Here is a 19,560-nt window from a genome sequence, read left to right as displayed (position 1 = left end):
AATTCCTACAACTACTCTTGGCATCCAAGCTCTAACCCCAGCTGCAACTTTTTTGTTGACTATAACTAATAACAGTGATAATGATAAATGTACTCCGAATGACCAAGCACCTGCCCTGGAGAGGAGCCAGACCTCTCCAGTGGTAAGGATTTCTCACTTATTCAGTATGGAAACGGCTGAAGATGGAATTCAGTGAAGAAACAAATTCACGTAAGAATGATCTGAAGAGCAACCGTTCTCACCTTTGTGAAGTCCCATTAAAACCTGTATATGTATGCCCCTGTGTGTGTGCGTGCGTGCAGGCACACGTGCACGCGCACACAAATGAACAGGAATCCAAAAACCCGAGAATATTTTCAGGAGCAGAAAGAACCCAAATATACCTGTCTTTGTTAAGACACATAAGGTTAGTGCAAGAGATACAAAGAAACAAAGTATTTATTGTTAAAAGCTTTTCTACGAATCACTCGGCATTGTACAATGAAGATATGGTGGCTACAGAGTAGAGGGAGTCTCTCTCTCTCTCTCCCCCTCCCCACCCCCCTTTTATACACGTATTTGCTCACTCTCACAAGCCCACAGTTGTATTTTTTTAATGGAGTTCCTTTCTTCAATGAGATTGGAAAAGGTGTTTATCATACAGGATCTGGCAGAACAGATACATCCTATTAAACAACAGAGCAGTTACAGAAAGGAGACCTCTCTCTTCAGGAAAAAAGATCTTTCTTTTCCCCCTCATCTATTTGCACTGCCATAAAACATTTCTCAACACAAAAACAGGCCAAAAAAACCCCAATACCTGACTAGCGTTTTGGCAAAATTAGGAGCCCTAGGATATGCACCAATATTGATATATGCACTAATATTTTCACTCAGCTTCCACGGGATAAATTCTAAACAATGTGGTGTAAAAAAACTGCCAGCTGAAACAACGTCTGCACTACAACTACCAACCCTGCTAAGTCAAATAACTGAATCCCTGTCGATAACAGTGGAAAATGTTTTGACAATGTGTCTCAAAGTTATTTGCAGAACATTTGGTTCTGTCCTGCACGCCCATTTCCCAGGCTACGTACAAGTTGAGACTGGGTCTCTCCCACGTGCTCTCTACACGTATACATACACACAAGCACACAAAATATACTGACTCACATGGACTGTGCTATTTCCAACAGTACTCTGCACATTATCCTGTGCTACGTCTTACTGGCACTTCAGTGGCGCTCTGCTCCATCTTTTTATTTCATTTTCCACTGCTGTATTCTTCTCTCTATTCCACAATCAAACATTTGTTTTCCCTTTAATTTCTAAGAAATGCTTGGTCTGAATCCTGACTCATGGCCAACAGCTCAGAGGACTAAAAAGTGTTTCAAACCTGCCATGTCAACACTTCAGCTCCAAGATATATTTCCCTTCTATTGGTACTCCAGAATTTTGTTTTAACCCTTTCCTAGTTTGGTGCTGTATTTTCTAACAATCTATATTATTATCTATACATTAACTACATCTATGCACAGAATGGGTTTTTTTTGCAGTATGCACAGATTTGTATTGTACTGTGGCAGCAACTGAAGACCCCAAAACATCTTCTTGTCATCTTTTATACACACAAAAAGACAACAATCCTGAACTTAAAATGAATTTGTAATTCACAATCTGCCACAATGACATGCCTGTTCAGTACCACTGCCTTTCATTTTCGTATGCCCAAGCAGCATTTGGTCCAGTTCCTCCCAGTATTGCTCCGTTATTTCTCTTCAAATATAATTTCTCTTTTTTGCAAGCAAGCAAGCTCCTGGCTGCACTCCTGGAACAGAGGACAAAATTTCTCTCTGTGTCTCTTCAGTAAAAGGCCTGAACTCCTTCTGAACACAGGACAAAAGCATAAAAATCTCAAACCCCAGTTTAACCAAAGGACAGATGTGACAGCTATTCCTAAGACTCACTGTTGGTGACCAGTCTTTTTACGTAAAGTAGGAATGCGGACAGTGGGATGTAAGAATTTAGATTTTGGATTGCCATCTTCAGTGCCATCTACAGTGGCTGACTCATGCCCGTGCACGTGCGTGCGCACACACACACACACACACTTCAGTATAGCATTGGTGCTTAACACAGATTGACCTTCCAGTGATGCTGTTGTGAAGACCGGGCAGCAACATCACATTAGTTTCGTTCATTAGCTCTGAAAAAGACTTGGAAACAGATCCATCCAATTAATTCTACAGAGAGAATCTAAAAGCAGGCTGGACTCCGTTATGTTGCCAGCTGTGGCAAGTGACTGAAATTTCTCTATACAAATATTTGCCACTTCAGTGGGAAAGTTCTCAAAAACCAGAATTCCCTGGCAGACATCCTGCAGGCAGCTATCCCAGTCCCATGCCGTTCTGACATCCTTGCATATCTTTCTCTGCATTTCTTATTCCTGGAGACTGAATGCATCCCCTGAATGTAGCTGCTCTGTTTACCACATACAGAAAGGAGTTTTATACACTGGACAGCATGCACACAACTGACACAGCAGCATAATAAATATGGAAGCACAGTAGCAGATGACCCTCACTGTTTTCCCTCATGATGCTTGCTTGTAGTCCAATTAGTGGAGTCCTGAAGTAAATAAGATTTCAAGTCATTCACTGTCTGGCAGCCTCACAGCCCCTCACTATACTCAGTTTAAGACTGCAGGATTTCACGTTTTACTGTAAAAAGAGGTTTTAACACAAAAAAATTCAAAACAAAGCCATTCCCGGTAAAAGGCCTCAGGCAAAGAGGTACAGCTATGCTTCTTCTTACACCAATGGTTTTGTGTGACAGTACTGCCATCATATGACTGCAATTAAATGTAAATTTTCCAAGACATCTCTGAACACAACGGTCAGAGTAAAAGCTATGGCACTATTAACGTGAAAGCAGAGGTATTAAATAAAAGGGTGGAAGAGAAGACTCTCTCTTCTGTGACTGGACAGAAGAAACTTTTAAGTTAAACTAAGAAAGACAGCAGAAGAGAAAAGGACAATACTACAGCAAAACGCATTATTCAGAAGAGCTGCCTCCCTTTCGGACCACATGTGAATTTGATTCTCTTTCCAAGGAAGTGAAAGAAAGGAGATGAAAAGGAGTAACCTAGAAGAGAATTTTGAGTGCCACATCATCTGGACAAAGAGTTGTACTCTGGCAGCTGCTTTTTGGACTAGAAATCAGATTGGGCCATTAATTACAAACTAATCTATGTACTACAAAAAATGAAGGGGGGGAAGGATTTAATGAAGATGTCCCTGCTTCCAAGTAAATATGGTATAAATTCCCATAGTCTGAATTTGTTGTACATTTACAAAGAAGATGGTTTCCAAGGGATATGTTCTCTGTGCTATTTAAGGCTGATAATGCTTTATAACTCAATAGCATCCTATATAACCAGTATGTATCATGTATGGGGGAACTAAATAATTCATAGTAAGAGGCAGTTCACCTATGATCAAAATGTGAGACCAATCCAGGGACTCTGTTAACGTCTCGAAGTAAAGAGAAAACTGCCATGTTATATGAAGTTAAGCTTCTCGGATTCTGCACCAACTCAACAATTAGGGAAGCTCTTTTCCGTGCTGATTCCTACTGGCACGCAGAGAAACATTTAAGAAATCTTGTATTTTACATAAATGCTTATTGTTAGTATCTGCTGTGTTCAAGGCAGGTATCAGCAAAGCACCATTAAGTTATTTTCATTTTCTCAGAATGCCTCATTTCTTGCTTCAACCTCAGCTTTGTTAACACCACTGATACTAAGGATGCCTAAGAAGCTCTTATCCCGGGGACAACTCTCTTCCTCTCAGTACAGCACATTGATCATACACATCTAGTGATATGTAATTCAGTCTACCTTTCACTGCAGTGATGAGGGGAAGAGGAAGTGTTAGAGTTTGCAGAAGAGATGTCCTGACTATACTTCTTTCTTCCAGAGGGGCTCTTCATTCCAGGAATGAAAATCCTCCTAGTTTGTTCTTTCACATGGTGAGATGGCTTCTTGCACTGCTCCAGCTGGAATAAAAACGCTATTCAGGAATATAAAGCATTCCACAGCTATAAGAAAGACTATCTTGTCTAATTCCAGAGAAGTTACTATTTGAGACTCTTAGGTAACACAGGATGAAAACTGCATTTATTTCTCTAAATCTGTAGTCTCCTATAACACCCATCTCAGCCTCCCCCATCAATGCCACCCATGATTCTATGCATAGCCCATTAGGATTTGCTGTGTAGTGTCTGAACTTTCCACTAAAACTTAATGATGCGCGTTGATGAATGAACCTTTAGTCTTCTTTAACACTGACACTTGTACGGCGCTGTCTCTGGCCTGGAATGGTTTGAGACACCCCTCATGGGCAAGATTTTCAAGGGTCACTCTAAAGCTGGTGTTCTGACTGGCGGGTTGATGGTATATTCTCATCCAGTCAGGAAGCAGGTCCATGTGTAACAGTGAGCTAAGTAACACTGAAAAGTCCACTGGTTTGGTGGTCATGATGCCAATGGGACCTTGTGAGCAGCACTTATGTGTTGCGCACTCCCAGAGATTGTTCCAGTTCCTGCCGGCGCTGCTGGATCTGAAAAAAAAAGAGAAACTATACAGTTCAGCAGATTCAATTGTTCAGTGGCAGGAAGATTCATTTATAAGCCAGCAGTGTGGATAATTCCTTCATACCTTGCAGTAGAAATATCTGCTCACAGCCTCTTGAGACCATGGCTCATGATAAAATTCAGCTCTGCGTTCTTCCTCTGGGTTTCCAACTACATCAGTCATCACCTGTGACAAACACATTTTTCACTATAGCGCTTCTACCACGTAGAGAAACATTCAGATTTACCTAGAGTCAAAATTTATCTTCATTACTACATTAAAAATGTTCAGGACTGTTCTCTAAGCCCAAGGCAAATGAACAATGAATGGCATGTGTGCTTACTACAAAAACAAGATGGTCGCATACAAACTGTGAACAGCTCCTAACCTCTGCTCCTCAACTGTGCCAAGGAATAATTCTGGACAGCAGTAGTTGCCCAGGCTAAGTGCCACGATATCTAACAATTTAACAGCATGGACAGTTTAGTTCCAATGCCCAGGAAAAGTTCCCCAGCACTGTATATAGCCTATGTATCCAAAGAACCTCAGTAGTTACCCATACACAGGGTACCAGCTTGAAATTAATAAGGTATTCACGTCAGATTGAAGCACAACTCTATACCACTGTTGCCCTTATTTCAAAGTATATCTTACCTTGATTTCAAGGAAAGTCCTGATGGGGAAAGTATTAAGGAAAAATAACTCTATTGAAATGCAAGGAACAGAAAACCCTAGTAATTCCAAAATGGGCAAAGTCCTCAGCTGATTTTTCAGTCTCTACACAACTGCCAAGAAAGCAAGATTTGAAAAAACGACAAGTTGTTTAAGGAATTAGTGGATGGGACCACCTGGAAAACTGCCCTTAGGGACAAAGGAGCTAAACAGAGCTGGCAGCTCTTTAAGGACATTTTTCTTAGAGTGAAAGAGCTCTAAATTCCCATGTGTAAGAAACTGGGCAAGGAAGGCAGGAAACTGGCATAGCTCACTAAGGACCTCCTGGTCAAGCTAAAGTGTAAGAAGGAAAACCCTCACTGAAAGGGCTGTCAGGCCCTGGCCCAGGCTGCCCAGGGAAGTGGTGGAGTCCCCATCCCTGGAGGTATTTAAAAGCCGGGGAGATGTGGTGCTTGGGGACATGTGGTGGCCTTGGTGGCCTTGGCAGTGCTGGGTTAACGGTTGGACTCGATGATCTTAAAAGGTCTTTTCCAACCTAAACAATTCTAGAATTCCATAAATGCACAGTCAGTGGAACCAGGGACATGTATCTTGAGAAGAATATAGGGATGCTGCCCAGATGTGTAGGGATGGGCTGAGGAAAGCTAAGGCACAGATGGAGCTGAATTTGGCAAGGGATGCGAAGAATAATAAGAAGGGCTTTTGCAGGTATGTCGGCCAGAAAAGACTGAAGAAAATGTACACCCCTCTGGTAAATAAGACAGGAGAACTGGTGACAACCAATACGGAGAAGGCTAACTTTTAATTAACAACAGTAATCTCTCTTCCCACATCTCTCAAGCCCCTGAACCTCAAGGGGGAAAGAAGTCCCTCCCATCGTAGGAGAAGATCAGGTTTGAGACCATCTGAGGAACCTGAATATACACAAGCCCATGGGACCTGACGAAATGCATGCCAGGGTGCTGAGGGAACTGGCTGATGTAGTCACTAAGCCACTCTCCAACATATTTGAAAAGTCATGGCAGTCAGGTGAAGTCCCCAGTGACTGGAAAAAGGGAAACATCACACCCAGTTTTAAAAAGGGTAAAAAAGGGTAAAAAGGAGGACCCTGGGAACTACCGACCAGTCAGCCTCACCTCTGTGCCCAGAAAGATTATGAAACAGATCTTCCTGGAAGACATGTTGGAACATATGGAAGGCAGGGAGGTCATTAGAGACAGCCAACATGGCTTCACCAAAGGCAAATCGTGCATGACTAATCTAGTAGCCTTCTACGATGGAGTGACTGCATTGGCGGAAAAGGGAAGAGCAACTGATGTCATCACCTGGGTCAGGGCAATCCTCAGTATCAATACAGACAGATGGATGAATGGATTCAGAGCAGCCCTTCAGAGAAGGATTTGGGGACACCGGTGGACAAAAAAATAGGTATCAGTCAGCAATGTGCGCTTGCAGCCCAGAAAGCCAATCGTACCCTGGGCTGCATCAAAAGAACCATGGCCAGCAGGTTGAGGGAGGGGATTGTTGTGCCCCTCTACTCTGCTCTGGTGAGACCCCACCTGGAGCACCCCATCCAGCTCTGGGGTCCACACTACAAGAAAGACATGGACCTGTTGGAGCTGGTCCAGAGGAAGCCACGAAAATGGTCAGAGGGCTGAAACACCTCTGCTGTGAGAACAGGCTGAAAGAGTTGGGGTTGTTCAGCCTGGAGAAGACAAGGCTCTGGGGAGACCTTATTGCAGCCTTTCAGTACTTAAAGGGGGCTTATAAGAAAGATGGGGACAGACTTTTTACCCAGGCCTGTAGTGAAAGTTCAAGGGGCAAGGGTTTTAAACTGAAAGAGGGCAGGTTTAGATTGGACATAAGGAAGACACTTTTTATGATGAGAGTGGTGAGACACTGGAACAGGTTGTCCGAAGAAGCTGTGGATGCCTCATCCCTGGAAGTGTTCAAGGTCAGGCTGGATGGGGCTTTGAGCAACCTGATCTAGTGAAAGATGTCCCAGCCCATGGCATGGGAGATGGACTAAATGATCTTTGAAGGTCCCTTCCAACCCAAACCATTCTATGATTCTATAGAAAAAAAAATTCTTATGACTAAGTCTCCAGCATCACAGAGTCAAGGGTTTATCAGCATTTATTAGCATCTTCTGCAGAGTAGTATTGTTCAATCACAATTCTGATGCCAGCAGGGCAGAACATTATAGAAAAGGCCCTTATGGGCCTGGTTGTCAGTCAGGGAGAACGCTGAACAACTGTTCTATGTATGCAGCTAGAGAAGCTCCACAACACCTTAGTTTGTAAGCTTTTCAAGTTAAAGTCTGCTTTATTTAAACATTCTTTCAGATGCTGGTCCCCTTTTGAATACGATAAAAATAATAATAGTCATAATCTTAACAGATTTTTTGAAGACTATTAGCTACAAACTAGACATTTATATTTGAAAGACACAATGATTTTACTAAAATAATTTCATGGATTCATTAATATAACTGGTTTTGAGATGTCTGAGAAAGACACAAAGTCTGAAACTTTATGAGGAACAAATTATTAATTTTGGCTGGCAAACAACTGAACTTCTTTACATTCCATTTCTTGGGTATCTGAAACCTAAGCTCAAAGGCAGCTGATATTTAATCTCTCTATTTATTAAATAAGATTAAATTATGAACTCACAAAACACCCAAATTGTGTTATTGTACTATAGGATGTTCCTGTTGAGTTTCATATAGCTTTAATTTTACAGAGTACACCAACACAGCCCTGCACTTCGGTCTTACTGTCTGACCACAAATTCACCTATCTCCCCCATTAAGCACGACTGTTTGACTGGAAGTGGAATATAGGCTAAACTGTCTTTCCTGCATACTGTGTCCTCTGGGATTGCAGTATTCCACTCATTGTCTGTCTTCCACCAATTTTCCATCCTGGATGTTTTAGCTATACACTCTATATACATTTAGATAAAATTCTTACATTCTGGTTCCATTATTCATTCTTCTTCAAACCTTAGCTCACCTTCAGATCCCTACTTTGAGACCGGAGAAGGTCTTGGATGTATCCTTTGGGATCTTTGGAGAAACTCAGCATGAAATCACGTTGTATTTTTAACTGATTTATGGATTCGATTGTCTCATGAATCTGACAGAAAAAAACAAAGCAGATGTTACTTAATTCCTCCCCTGCTCCAGTGACACTGAGGTCAGCCCCATTAGCATCTTCGTACTTCTTGTAATGTACAAAGGTGACAATTCTACACCACAGACTTGTGCAGGTACCCATGGCTTTTTCCCTTCGAAGAGGGAGTTAACCGCAATCCTGCAATTACATGTTGGTTTCACTCGTACTTCTGCAACACAAGTATGTACAAGGTTCTTCCTCACTACCTGCGTTGAACTGCTGGATGGCATGCTATATACAATACTGAAGAGCTAAGTCATGTCACTGTACAATGTAGTAATTTCCTGCATATAATAAGTCTTTCTGCCAAGTCTGGGATTTTCCAGGAAAGGCGTTATATAAATATGTCTTTAAACAGTGCCCAATGCAACAAAGCAGTTATTCCCCTCATCAGTCATCATCGTATCTTCAATACCCTGCTGTGATCCTTAGAATTCCTAGTGATTGCCTGATCAAGTCCATGTTAAATGAACTCACATAACAGCTATGACTTCTAGACTTTTTCTTATGAGAAAGCCTACTAAATGGCTGAAAAAAGAAGAGTGTGAACAATGAGAAATCAGGAGTATGGAAGGTTTATAGAAAATGAGTCATATCTTCAGAAATATTATGAAAGAAATTAACATTAACCAGCAGTGAAGAATGAAGACTCCAAAGAGAAGTCAAGGTCCCGCAATCATCCTGGATAACAGAATCAAGTATGATCAATGGGAGGACAGCTAATGAATCATTTGCACAAACACAGAGAAAAGCAAACTTTTGCTACCCTGTTCCTCTAAAATTCTAGTTTGAGATTGTAACACTACCTTGTTTAATTTCATGTATACATCTGTTTTGCCAAAACAGCTAATGTGGCCAGGCACATGGAAGAAAAATAATCCTCCCCTGATCTGGCTATTCCATCAAGGCCACTAGCGTAGGCACAACTGAAAGGTATGTTAACAGAAGAGAGCTGCTGTCAACTTAAAATCATTCCTTATTTGGGAAAATGATGTAGCCATGCTGGAGAGAAATCTGTTGGCACGCACCGAGTTTCCACTAGAGGACTCTGTGGCAGCACAGCAAGAAATGGTACAGATGACAGCAATGTAGCAGTCAATGCCTGCTTACCCAGAGGTGACCTCAGTAACTTCACTAATCACAGCTTGCCCTCTGCTGTAGCAACTGCTCCAAAATGAGGCGATACAGACATGGGAAAACCTAAGCTGGACTGGAAACAGAAGAATCCTATGCATGCTGCATGCAAGCCTATATAGGCTGGGAACCAACTGGCTGAGCAGCTGCCCTACTGAAAAGGGCCTTCCTCAAGAGCCGTAAAACAAAAGATGCTGCAACAGTTACCAGAATCCATAGGACCGCTAGTGTCCAAACCCCCTTTAAAATTGCATGAAGACCAGAGTTTAACATATTTGTTTGCATTACAGGTAAACAAACAGAAACTGGGCCTGACTGTATGTCACATAAATCATCTCTGGTCTATAATGTCACACCTCTTCTTCTTCCCTTGCTCTGAGAACCCACTTTTGTTTATCCCTTACCAAGCCTCATCAGCCATTTACACACGTGTCAAAAGCTGGCTAACAGTCCCCATGACATGAACGCCTAACGCAGCCTGCAGAGCTCACCACTGCTGTAAGACAGATACTATTATTTGAAGTGCGCATGATTCTCTTTCAATTACACTGAAAACAAGTCTGCCAAACTGCTCCAAGTGATTTTTCTGCCAGGCATTTTCTGTATTTGCACCTACTGCAGAGAGCTGTTCTGCAGCCACGCGTGCACAAAACACATCTGGAGTATGAGATTCTCTTAGCTTTGCCTTATAGCAATTCAGCAAGATACCATGACCTCTCAATAAAAAGTTATAGTCAAACAGTTCAGATGATTCTTGAATGCCAGGGGACTCATTATACTGCCTGTGAAACTCTGCTTCTATCACCTCGACAACTGTGTCAGGCCCTGGATCAAATCCTACGCGGGAATGCCACTCACGCCTCTGTATTCCCATGGCACGTGGCTGACTCATCCCTTGGAAGCACATCCAATTGAGAAGTCCCTGCCTCACGACATTACTGCCTTTGATGTGTCACACCAAACCCACATGAAGGTACGCAAGGAGTATATATATATGCCATGTGATACTTTACTCCTGGGCTAGTACCTTGTTGTCCAATGCTGTAATCTCCTGTTGGTTAGCTGTGGAGAGAAGAAAACTACTCATCTGTCCCTTTAATGGGTCTTCAACTTCTACATCTATGTCATAACAAGCCGTCTTCTTCTGATCGTTGGGGTCAACACTATGGAGAGTATAACAGAAGATCATGAGAACTGCCATAACGAACCAGATAAATACCCACCCAGAACACACTCTTTAATAAAGCCTGTTGCAGATGCTGTGAGAAGAGTTTAAGAACAGGGTATCTTTGTATATCCTAGTACATCCTCTCATCTTTCATCAGTCAGAATTCAGAGACTTTTGAGCTGGAGGTTTTGTCCAGACCATCAACTTTAATAGCTGCTAATGGACATAATCTTCATTAAATTGTGTAAGATCTTCCCGAGACCTGTTGTAACTCTGGCCTCCAAAGCTATCTCCAGTGGTAAATACCATACTGGTCTGGTCTCTGCTCGACTGCATCTTTTTTGAGATAGGGTAAGTAGAACTGTACACTACCATTCTGGATGTGAGCACATAATGACATTTTATTTGGTTCTCGGTTCTTTCTCTAGTAATTCCTAGTACTGTAATTGCTTTGGCAGCTCTGCAGCATTGTAATTATTCCCAGCTGCTTCTTAAGAGGTATCGGTGAATTTGGGGACCACCACTTCGTTTGTAAAGTTGCCTGCTTAATTCTTCAAAGAATATAGCCAGTCATACCTTCTTGTTACGGAGTCTGTATTGACTCTTCCCCAATAGATCACGTCTATTAACTCCATCCTGTACTACAGTTAGTACAGTAATTGGCTTCCAATACCCAGGACTGGTCCTAGTATGTTCTTGGCATCATGTTAACTATTTACCAGCCCTCTGTTAGTGAAGGAGATTTCAGTAATAGGTAACACATTTCATAGAATCATAGAATCATTAAGGTTGGAAAAGACCCTTAAGACCATCGAGTCCAACCGTTAACCCAGCACTGCCAAGTCCACCACTAAACCATGTCCCTAAGCACCACATCTACCCTTCTTTTAGATACCTCCAGGGATGGGGACTCAACCGCTCCCCTGGACAGCCTGTTCCAACACTTGACAACCCTTTCGGTGAAGGAATTTTTCCTAATATCCAACCTAAACGTGCGCTGGCGCAGCTTGAGCCCATTTCCTCTTGTCCTATTACTTGTTACTTGGGAAAAGGGACCAACCCCCACCTCACTACAACCTCCTTTCAGGGAGTTGTAGAACACGATAAGGTCTCCCCTCAGCCTCCTTTTCTCCAGGCTAAACAACCCCAGCTCCCTCAGCTGTTCCTCATAGGACTTGTGCTCTAGACCCTTCACCAGCCTCATTGTCCTTCTTTGGACACGCTCCAGCCCCTCCATGTCCTTCTTGGGGTGAGGGGCCCAATACTGAACACAGTATTCAAGGTGCGGTCTCACCAGTGCCGAGTACAAAGGGACAGTAGTTGGTAGTTAAGCAATTTCATGACAGTCCTGCATGAAAAATCATTTACAACTCCTCATTTAGTCTGTGTTAAATTTATTTCTGTTTGACACCTTGGTGTGATAAGGTTTTTCAGATACAGTCTTTCCACCTGCCCTCCAAAACCCATACTACTGCACAGGTACGAGACATTCCCTAATCTCTGAAGTTAACATTAATTGAAAGAATGAATTTTGATTTTCTTATCTGACTTTAAGCAGCGCATTGCCTTCCAAGAACAGTTTTTTTAAACCTTATTAATTTATCAGTTTCAGTAGTAGGCTTCCTACTTCCAATATATTTCAACCAAACTTATTATTTTCTTTTTCATCTTTAACAAGCTAAATATCAGTATTATTTTTCGGCTTGTCCTATCCTAAATTTATATTTAATTTATTGGGATGTAGACTTAACATTTACTTTCTCTTTAGACTAAAATTTCTTAGCAAGAAAACAGTTTTTCAGCCCAGTAGTTGGTAAATCAGACTTCAGTCATTGTCACTTATAATAAAAAAATGCTGGCTTCTCAATACCGTTTTTGAAATGTCGAGGTTGTGTGCATTGGCTGTACGTAGTAAAAAAATTGGCTCAGGATCTAATTGAGCTTGTTAAACTTGGGGGAGCAGAAGAACTTCCATGGATAGATTTGTATTAGGAGTGTTGCAAGCAGGTGGAGGGAGGTGATCCTTCTCTATGCTCAGCACTGGTGAGGCCACACCTGCAGTATTGTGTTCAGTGCTGGGCTTCCCCGTACGAGATATGGAGCTACCAGAGTTCTGCAAGGGTCCATGAAGATGATTAAGGCATTGGAGCACCTCACACATGGGGAAAGACTGAGAGATCGGGGACTGTTCAGCCTAGAGAACAGAAGGCTTGGAGGGGAGGGAACTCATCAACACCTGAAGGGAGGGTTTAAAGAAAATGGAGCCAGTATCTTTTCAGTGGTATCCAGTGACAGGACAAGAGGCAATGGGTGCAAACTGCAACACAGGAGGCTTCATCTGAACACCAGGAAACACCTTTTTACTGTAAGGGTGACCAAGCACTGGCACAGGTTTCTCAGCGAGGTTGTGGAGTCTCCCACATTGAAGATATTCAAAAGCCATCTCGACACAGTCCTGGCCAACTGGCCACAGGTGGGTCTGCTGAGCAGGGGAGGGCATTTGAAGAGATGATCTCCAGAGGTCCCTTCCAACCTCAACCATTCTGAGATTCTGTGGAAATTCTAAGGGAATTCTAAGGGAATTCTAAGGGAAACCTGGGTCTGGGTCTGGTTCTGCTGCTCATGTCAAAAGCCACGGAAAAGGCCGAGGCACTCAGCGTTGTCTTTGCCTCCGTTTCTCCTGGTAAGTCCTGGCCTCAGGCCTCCCAGGTCCCTGAGCCTACGTCAGAGTCAGGGGAGCACGGCTGTTCAGAGGGACCTCGACAGGCTGCAGAAACAGGACGCCAGTCCAACGTTGTGAAGTTCAACAAAGGCAAATAGAAAGTTCTGCTCCTGGGACAGAAGGACGCCACGCAGTGGTACAGGTGGGCACCAACTGGGTAGAAAGCAGTTTTGCAGGAGAGGACCTGGGGGTCCTCATGGACAGCAAGCCGAGAATGAGGCTGTGAGGTAAGCCAGCCGTGACAAAGGTCAACTGCAAAACGGGCTGTATTAGCATATGTGTTGCCATCAAGTCAAGGAAAGAGGCTATTCCTTGCTATGGCACGCTTGTGAAACTGCACCTGGTCTTCTGGTCACAGGACCAGAAAGACGTGACATTCTGGCGTGAGGCTCGCAGAGGACCACCAGGATGTCTGGGGGCTGGAGCACATGCCTACCAAAAGAAGCTGCAAGAGCTGCGTTTGTCCAGCCTTGAGAAGAGAAGGGGAAAGGGAGATCCTGTTGGGGAGTGCCACTGCCGTGTGGGATGGCGAAGAAAAGACAGAGCCAGCCTCTTCTTGCAGGTGCACAGCAATAGGATGAGAGGCAACAGAAACGCACTGCAGCATGGGCAACTGACTCTGGATTAAGGAACTGTTTTTTTTAAATCATGATGGTAGTCAAAAGGGGGAAATCAAGAGCTAATCTATTTGCAATAGGAGAATATTGGAGGGCTATGCTTTGTAGTCTACTTGTGTAAAGTTAATAGCATGGGAGATGGCTTGCTGCTTTGCAGAAATGGGAAATCCCACAGATGTTTCTCTTTATACCTCTGACTTCAGGTGTGTCAGCTGCAATAAGGAGTGCAACTCAAGAAAAGCTCCAGCTCCAGCTTGAGCTCAGGTAAGAAGATTTGACTTCTACCAGTTTTAAATTTCATGCATCTGGTATTGCAGAGATCAGCAACTACTATACACCGTATTTTTTAATTGCATTCTGCATTCTCTTTGAGTCTACCTAATATTTAAAATATTTACCAAGATTAGAGGCTTTCTGTTCATCTCTAGTTCATTTCCAATTCAATCCCATTGCATTTTTTGTTTTCCCTTTCAAAAAAGGGGGGTGGTTGGTGTCTTAAGAGTGGTTCTAAAATACTATTATTTCTAGAATTAGTTTAGAATACTCCACATATTAGTCTCTGTGCACATACTCTAAAACTAGAATGAATAATTGTGATCTAGTTGACCCTCTTGTAAAGCATAGGCCTGAGGATTCATCTGAATTAAGAGCACATGTATTTAAAATCACTAGCGATGAAAATTTCCCTGTAGTAGTGTGCTGGTTTTGGCTGGGATAGAGTTAATTTTCTTCATCGTAGCTGGTATGGCGCTATGTTTTGGATTTGTGCTGGGAACAGTGTTGATAACACAGGGATGTTTTCGTTAGTGCTGAGCAGTGCTCACACAGAGTCAAGGCCTCTTCTGCTCCTCACCCACCCCACCAGCGCGGAGGCTGGGGGGCACAAGAATTTGGGAGGGGACATGGCTGGGACAGCTGACCCCAGTGACCAAAGGGATGTTCCACACCATGTGACGTCATGCTCAGCAATAAACTAGGCGGGGGGGAGGCGCTGCCTGGGGACTTGATGGGCATCGGTTGGTTGGTAGTGAGCAATTGTTTTCATTTGCATCACTTGTCTGTCTTGGGTTTTATTTCTCTCTCTTTGTTATTTTCCTTTTCATTTCAATTTTTGTTGTTGTTATTATTATTATTATATTTTATTTCAATTATTAAACTGTTTTTATCTCAACCCATGAGTTTTCTCACTTTTACGCTTGCGATTCTCTTCCCCCATCCTGCTGGGGGAGCGAGCGAGCGGCTGGGCGGTGGTTAGCTGCCGGCTGGGGTTAAACCACAACAAGCAGTTGGCAAATTGTTTCAGTGGTTCACTACGTTCACTCTTAGAATTTGAATGCAGGGGGGCAGGGCAGAGGGTCTGTGAGAGTCTGTTTAAAGCTCAACCAGACTAGGCCCCTCAGCATCCTGATATAATTTGAACCCGCTTTGTGATGGGAGGGGGGAGCTCTAGATGACCACCAGCAATCCCTTCTACTGGACACTATTCTGTGATTTTATGAGTCTAAAAATTACTTCCTTTAAATTCAGCGCCAGATTTCCAGATTTATTTTAGCTTAGCTTGAGACTGTAAAGACTCTATTGCAAAAGTATTCCCTGTTCTCAGGAAGTTAATACTTCCCCTTTCCACAGCATTGTGTCAGTGCAGTGTAGCGCTGTCAGGTGCTGTGTGGTGCAGACCGTGTATCAGAGAATGCTACCATACACAAGGTCCTGCTCTTTAGCTTGTAGCTAACAGAAAACATACTGCCTCCAGAAACCCTTTGCCACCTCTCTGCCCTGGAAACATAAACCATCACCGCCTTGTCATTTTTCTCCAAGACAATGACTATACATCTCTGAGGACCTCAGCTTTTTTTGGTCCATCAACCAGGTCACTGAGTTGTCTTCAATGACAGTATTTACACAGCTATCAATCTGCATGGTAGTCAAGCTGCTTTTTGATTACTCTGGTTTATATATTCAAATGAATTGAAAAGCAAATTTTATTTTGATAGCCTATGTAATATTTAAACTTCATATCATATATATTACAAATTTCAAATAAAGAAGCCAATTTCAAGCATATTCGGAAATATTTGTTGTCAGTATTCTATAGGAAATCAAATCACTACACTCAACTAACAATAATGTTTAAACATCCAGAATCAGAGTTTTGACCAAGACCACAAAGGAACTTGGGAAAGACTGAAATATCTTAACAGCAAGGTTGCAATCCCAGAAAGTCTCTTTATCCCCCTCTCCCCCTCCCATCCCCCCCCAGTTGTCACTTAAATAAGGAATGTGCTGGAAGTGCCCTAGATAGCTGAAAGTTGTATTTCATCTACCATGCCAGAAATACATCTGTTTTGACAAGGATGCCAGAAGTTCAGTATCTTGGTCACAATGGCCTTCTCTGAATCTAGGCATTCTTTATTGTAAATCTCTTGAGATCTCTGACTAGTTGGCATTCTTAGAATAAGACTAACACCCAAACAGCTGACCCAGTCCCAACAAAGCGTGCATGGACTGGCCACTGTATCTGAAACTGTAATACCGTTGTACGTTTTACATAATAACTCAGCCATTAGAATGATTGCCCATGATGTACAATATCTTACTTGAATTCCTTTTTTTCCACTGTAAGTGGATTCAAACTCTCGTTCCTCCCCCCTTAGGAAAGAAACCTGACCAACTCTCTCAATGGTATTCTCGTAAGGATAAAAATGATAAGAAGTTTTGCATACTCCTAAAGAATTGGTGCCATTCCATTGAAACTAATTCAGAATTTTATAGACCAGAATGACACAGAGAATGAACAGATAACAAAGTCCAAGGTACTCACCTGGAAGTTATAAAAACTGGATTCTGGTCCCTGCTACTGTAGCTGTTTCTGCATTTTATATGCACATGTCAGCGCTGAGCTGACTGACCAGCTTACCTGATGATATGGTTTATCACTATAGGGTCTGGTGGCAGCAGCAGGTTAGTGAGTCTCTGAGGAATTTCAGAAAACTTTAGCCGTGGACAGTCAAAGATCTGGAATACAATAAAGCATGTTATCCTTGTCCAAAACCTAACCTGCAATTAAATGAGAAGGTAAGAAATCAACAGTTCAAAAGTAAGGTGATTTTGAAAGCTATAATTCTGGCTCCTTGCACAGAATAAATTTTTGGTCATTTCTGTCCCTGTGAATTGCTGCTGTACCTACAATCTGGGCTAGCCGACAGATGCATCAGATGATGACAATTCCATATGTCCCACTTTTGGTTTAGCTGCTGAAGGGCACAGGCCACTTTAATGATGGGAGAGGACTGAACGCTTCCTCTCTCACTAAGGGTTTGCAGCAGCATATCATACAGAAAACATTTTTTTTTTACTAGAGGAAATATAAAAACAGTTTGCTTTTTTCCCAAGGCACGTTTCCTGCAATATTTTGTGCTAAAGAAAAATCCAAGAAAGCATTTTTTTATTTTAAAACCATTTGCAATTTATTTTTTAAGATTAAGGAAAAAAAAAAGTCAACATGGTTTTACCTATTTTTAACCAAAACCTAAAGAGCCTCTTGGAATGGATCCACTCTTTTCCAATCAACATCTCGTGGTTACCTTCTCTTTAGGTCCAGAAGCTAAATATGTATTGAATTCAGAAAAGAAAAATCTTTTGAAAAGGATCAAAATCTGTAGTTTTTGGAAATTTTCTATGAGTAATTGCAGTGTGTTGCCATGAATCTAGAACCACTCCTTACACCTGGAGTTTTCAGAAATATAACTATTACAGCCTTTTTTTCCTACTGGGATTTTTAGTGCTCTGAACAGGTGAATAAGCTTTTCTCTAAAGATATTCCATTTAAACCGACTTTAAAAACCCCCGAACTATACATTAACATTTGCCTTAAAACATGCTGTTACGTGGAGGCAATTTGTAAAAATGTTGAGGCCTATGCAAATTCAAATGCCTCTTAGGGAAACTATTTCGACCTGATAGAAGAGAGATACTACTTGTAGTATTGTATCTATAAGCAGAAACATGCTTTGCAGCTCTAGAGACAAAGGATGCAAGCAGGGTTGAAAAAAATGGACTAACAGGTTGTAGAATGGACATACGAAGTCAGACTGTTCAACTAGGATGCTGTGGTTCCTCAGCTAGAGTATCCTCTGAAATCCACATTTTTCTGGAGTGAGGGGATTTGGTAGCAGAAACACCTAGAAGCCAGCCCGGGCTTTTGAAATACCTTTGGACCTTTTTTCTTGCCTTTGCTTGTAACACAGTGGATTTCAAATCTCCCAGCTGATGTAAACAGTGTTTCTAAACAGAAAAGGATCCTTCTTCATCAACTCTAAAATCTGTCCAATTTGCTGGACTTACTTGCATCCAGGAATTCCACCAGCTAGTTTCTAAAGAGCAAGGAAATAACCAAATCTACTGCGTCTGCGACTCACTCTCTATTTCAGGTCTGAATTCCGACACTTGATACAGATGACTGTGGAATTCCCACTCAAAATCTTTGCACCCCAAGCTCCATCCAATCTGCTGTCATCACTGGCTCGACACTCATGTCAAACTCCTAACGTGGATACCCAAGAGACATGAGCTTTAAGAAAGGAAAAGGGAGCAAGGGCACACAACAGTGAGAGAAGGGGTTGGAGACTGAAAACTAAGGCTAGATGGAAGTTTGCTAAAGCATCTCACATTCCTACTTAACTGGAGTTAATGGTCTACACTTATAACCACTGGCTCTGAAAGTCTATATGGCTATAGTAATTCTGGTGTGTGAAGTAACTCATTCAGTGATAATTTTTTAGTCTGTACTGTCTTGTCATTAGATATAACCACAAGCACACCAGCACAGGATTTAGAAAAGCCGGCATACCGAATGAGAAGACCAGTATCTAAAAGGGAATGCTAGATGATGTGTTGCATACTACTCCCCTAAGTGATCTGCACACTTCCAGCTATGACCATGATTTTTTCCAGGAGTTACGTGCCTACGACTATATAGTCTACAGAAATATCATTAGACTGGAAGGCATTCCTAACCCAGTTCCTTTACCCTCCATATCTCAATCTGATAGCATCAGGGTGAAAAACAAAAATATTAATCATGAAATGTTTTCTTTGATTTAATGGGATTCATTTTCCTAAGTACTAACATCCGCTTCGAAAGCAAGATTAGCTACTTAAGACAATTTTGCCAGAGACCTAAGGAAAACGGAAACCGCATCAATCCCATTTATGATTTAAATCAATCCCATTTATGATTTAAATTTATGCAAGCACTGCCTTCTTATGAAACTACTCCAGATTAGCCAGCTCTTGCAGGGAGTGAGGTTCAGTCTCCTAGAAAAGGAATCCACTACTTCTCAGCGCTCTCATCTGACTAATCTGAGGATGGGAAGACAATTATCAGCTCTGATGGTATTCCTGAAGAGGTCTAACACAAAGGAGACCTATGAGCTTATAAGCCTCTGATGAGATAC

At 42.2% G+C, this 19,560-nt stretch overlaps 1 protein-coding gene across 10 annotated transcripts in view; it reads right to left on the bottom strand.

The window, feature by feature from the left end:
* Positions 1-577: 577 nt before the first annotated feature.
* The window catches only part of SMARCD3 (SWI/SNF related BAF chromatin remodeling complex subunit D3), a 110,285-nt gene continuing 91,302 nt past the window's right edge, over positions 578-19,560 (bottom strand). For 9 of the 10 annotated variants that reach the window (XM_087733594.1, XM_087733583.1, XM_087733547.1 and 6 more), the window contains 5 exons: positions 17,022-17,119; positions 10,625-10,760; positions 8,302-8,424; positions 4,697-4,798; positions 4,408-4,598 (listed from right to left, as the gene is read on the bottom strand). In XM_087733594.1, the coding sequence (XP_087589720.1) occupies positions 4,545-4,598; positions 4,697-4,798; positions 8,302-8,424; positions 10,625-10,760; positions 17,022-17,119 (513 nt within the window). In that variant the 3' untranslated portion in view covers positions 4,408-4,544. Of the gene's footprint in view, positions 4,602-4,696; positions 4,799-8,301; positions 8,425-10,624; positions 10,761-17,021; positions 17,120-19,560 lie in introns of all 10 variants that reach the window. The other variant, XM_087733611.1, reaches the window with a different exon arrangement.

This window comes from Nipponia nippon, unplaced genomic scaffold, assembly GCF_047370975.1.
Source record: "Nipponia nippon isolate SJK-2023a ecotype South Korea unplaced genomic scaffold, ASM4737097v1 scaffold_1, whole genome shotgun sequence".
In the NCBI taxonomy this organism is placed as follows: Eukaryota; Metazoa; Chordata; class Aves; order Pelecaniformes; family Threskiornithidae; genus Nipponia; species Nipponia nippon.
Note: the sequence above shows the minus strand (reverse complement) of the source record. Positions and strands in the feature narration are given on the sequence as shown.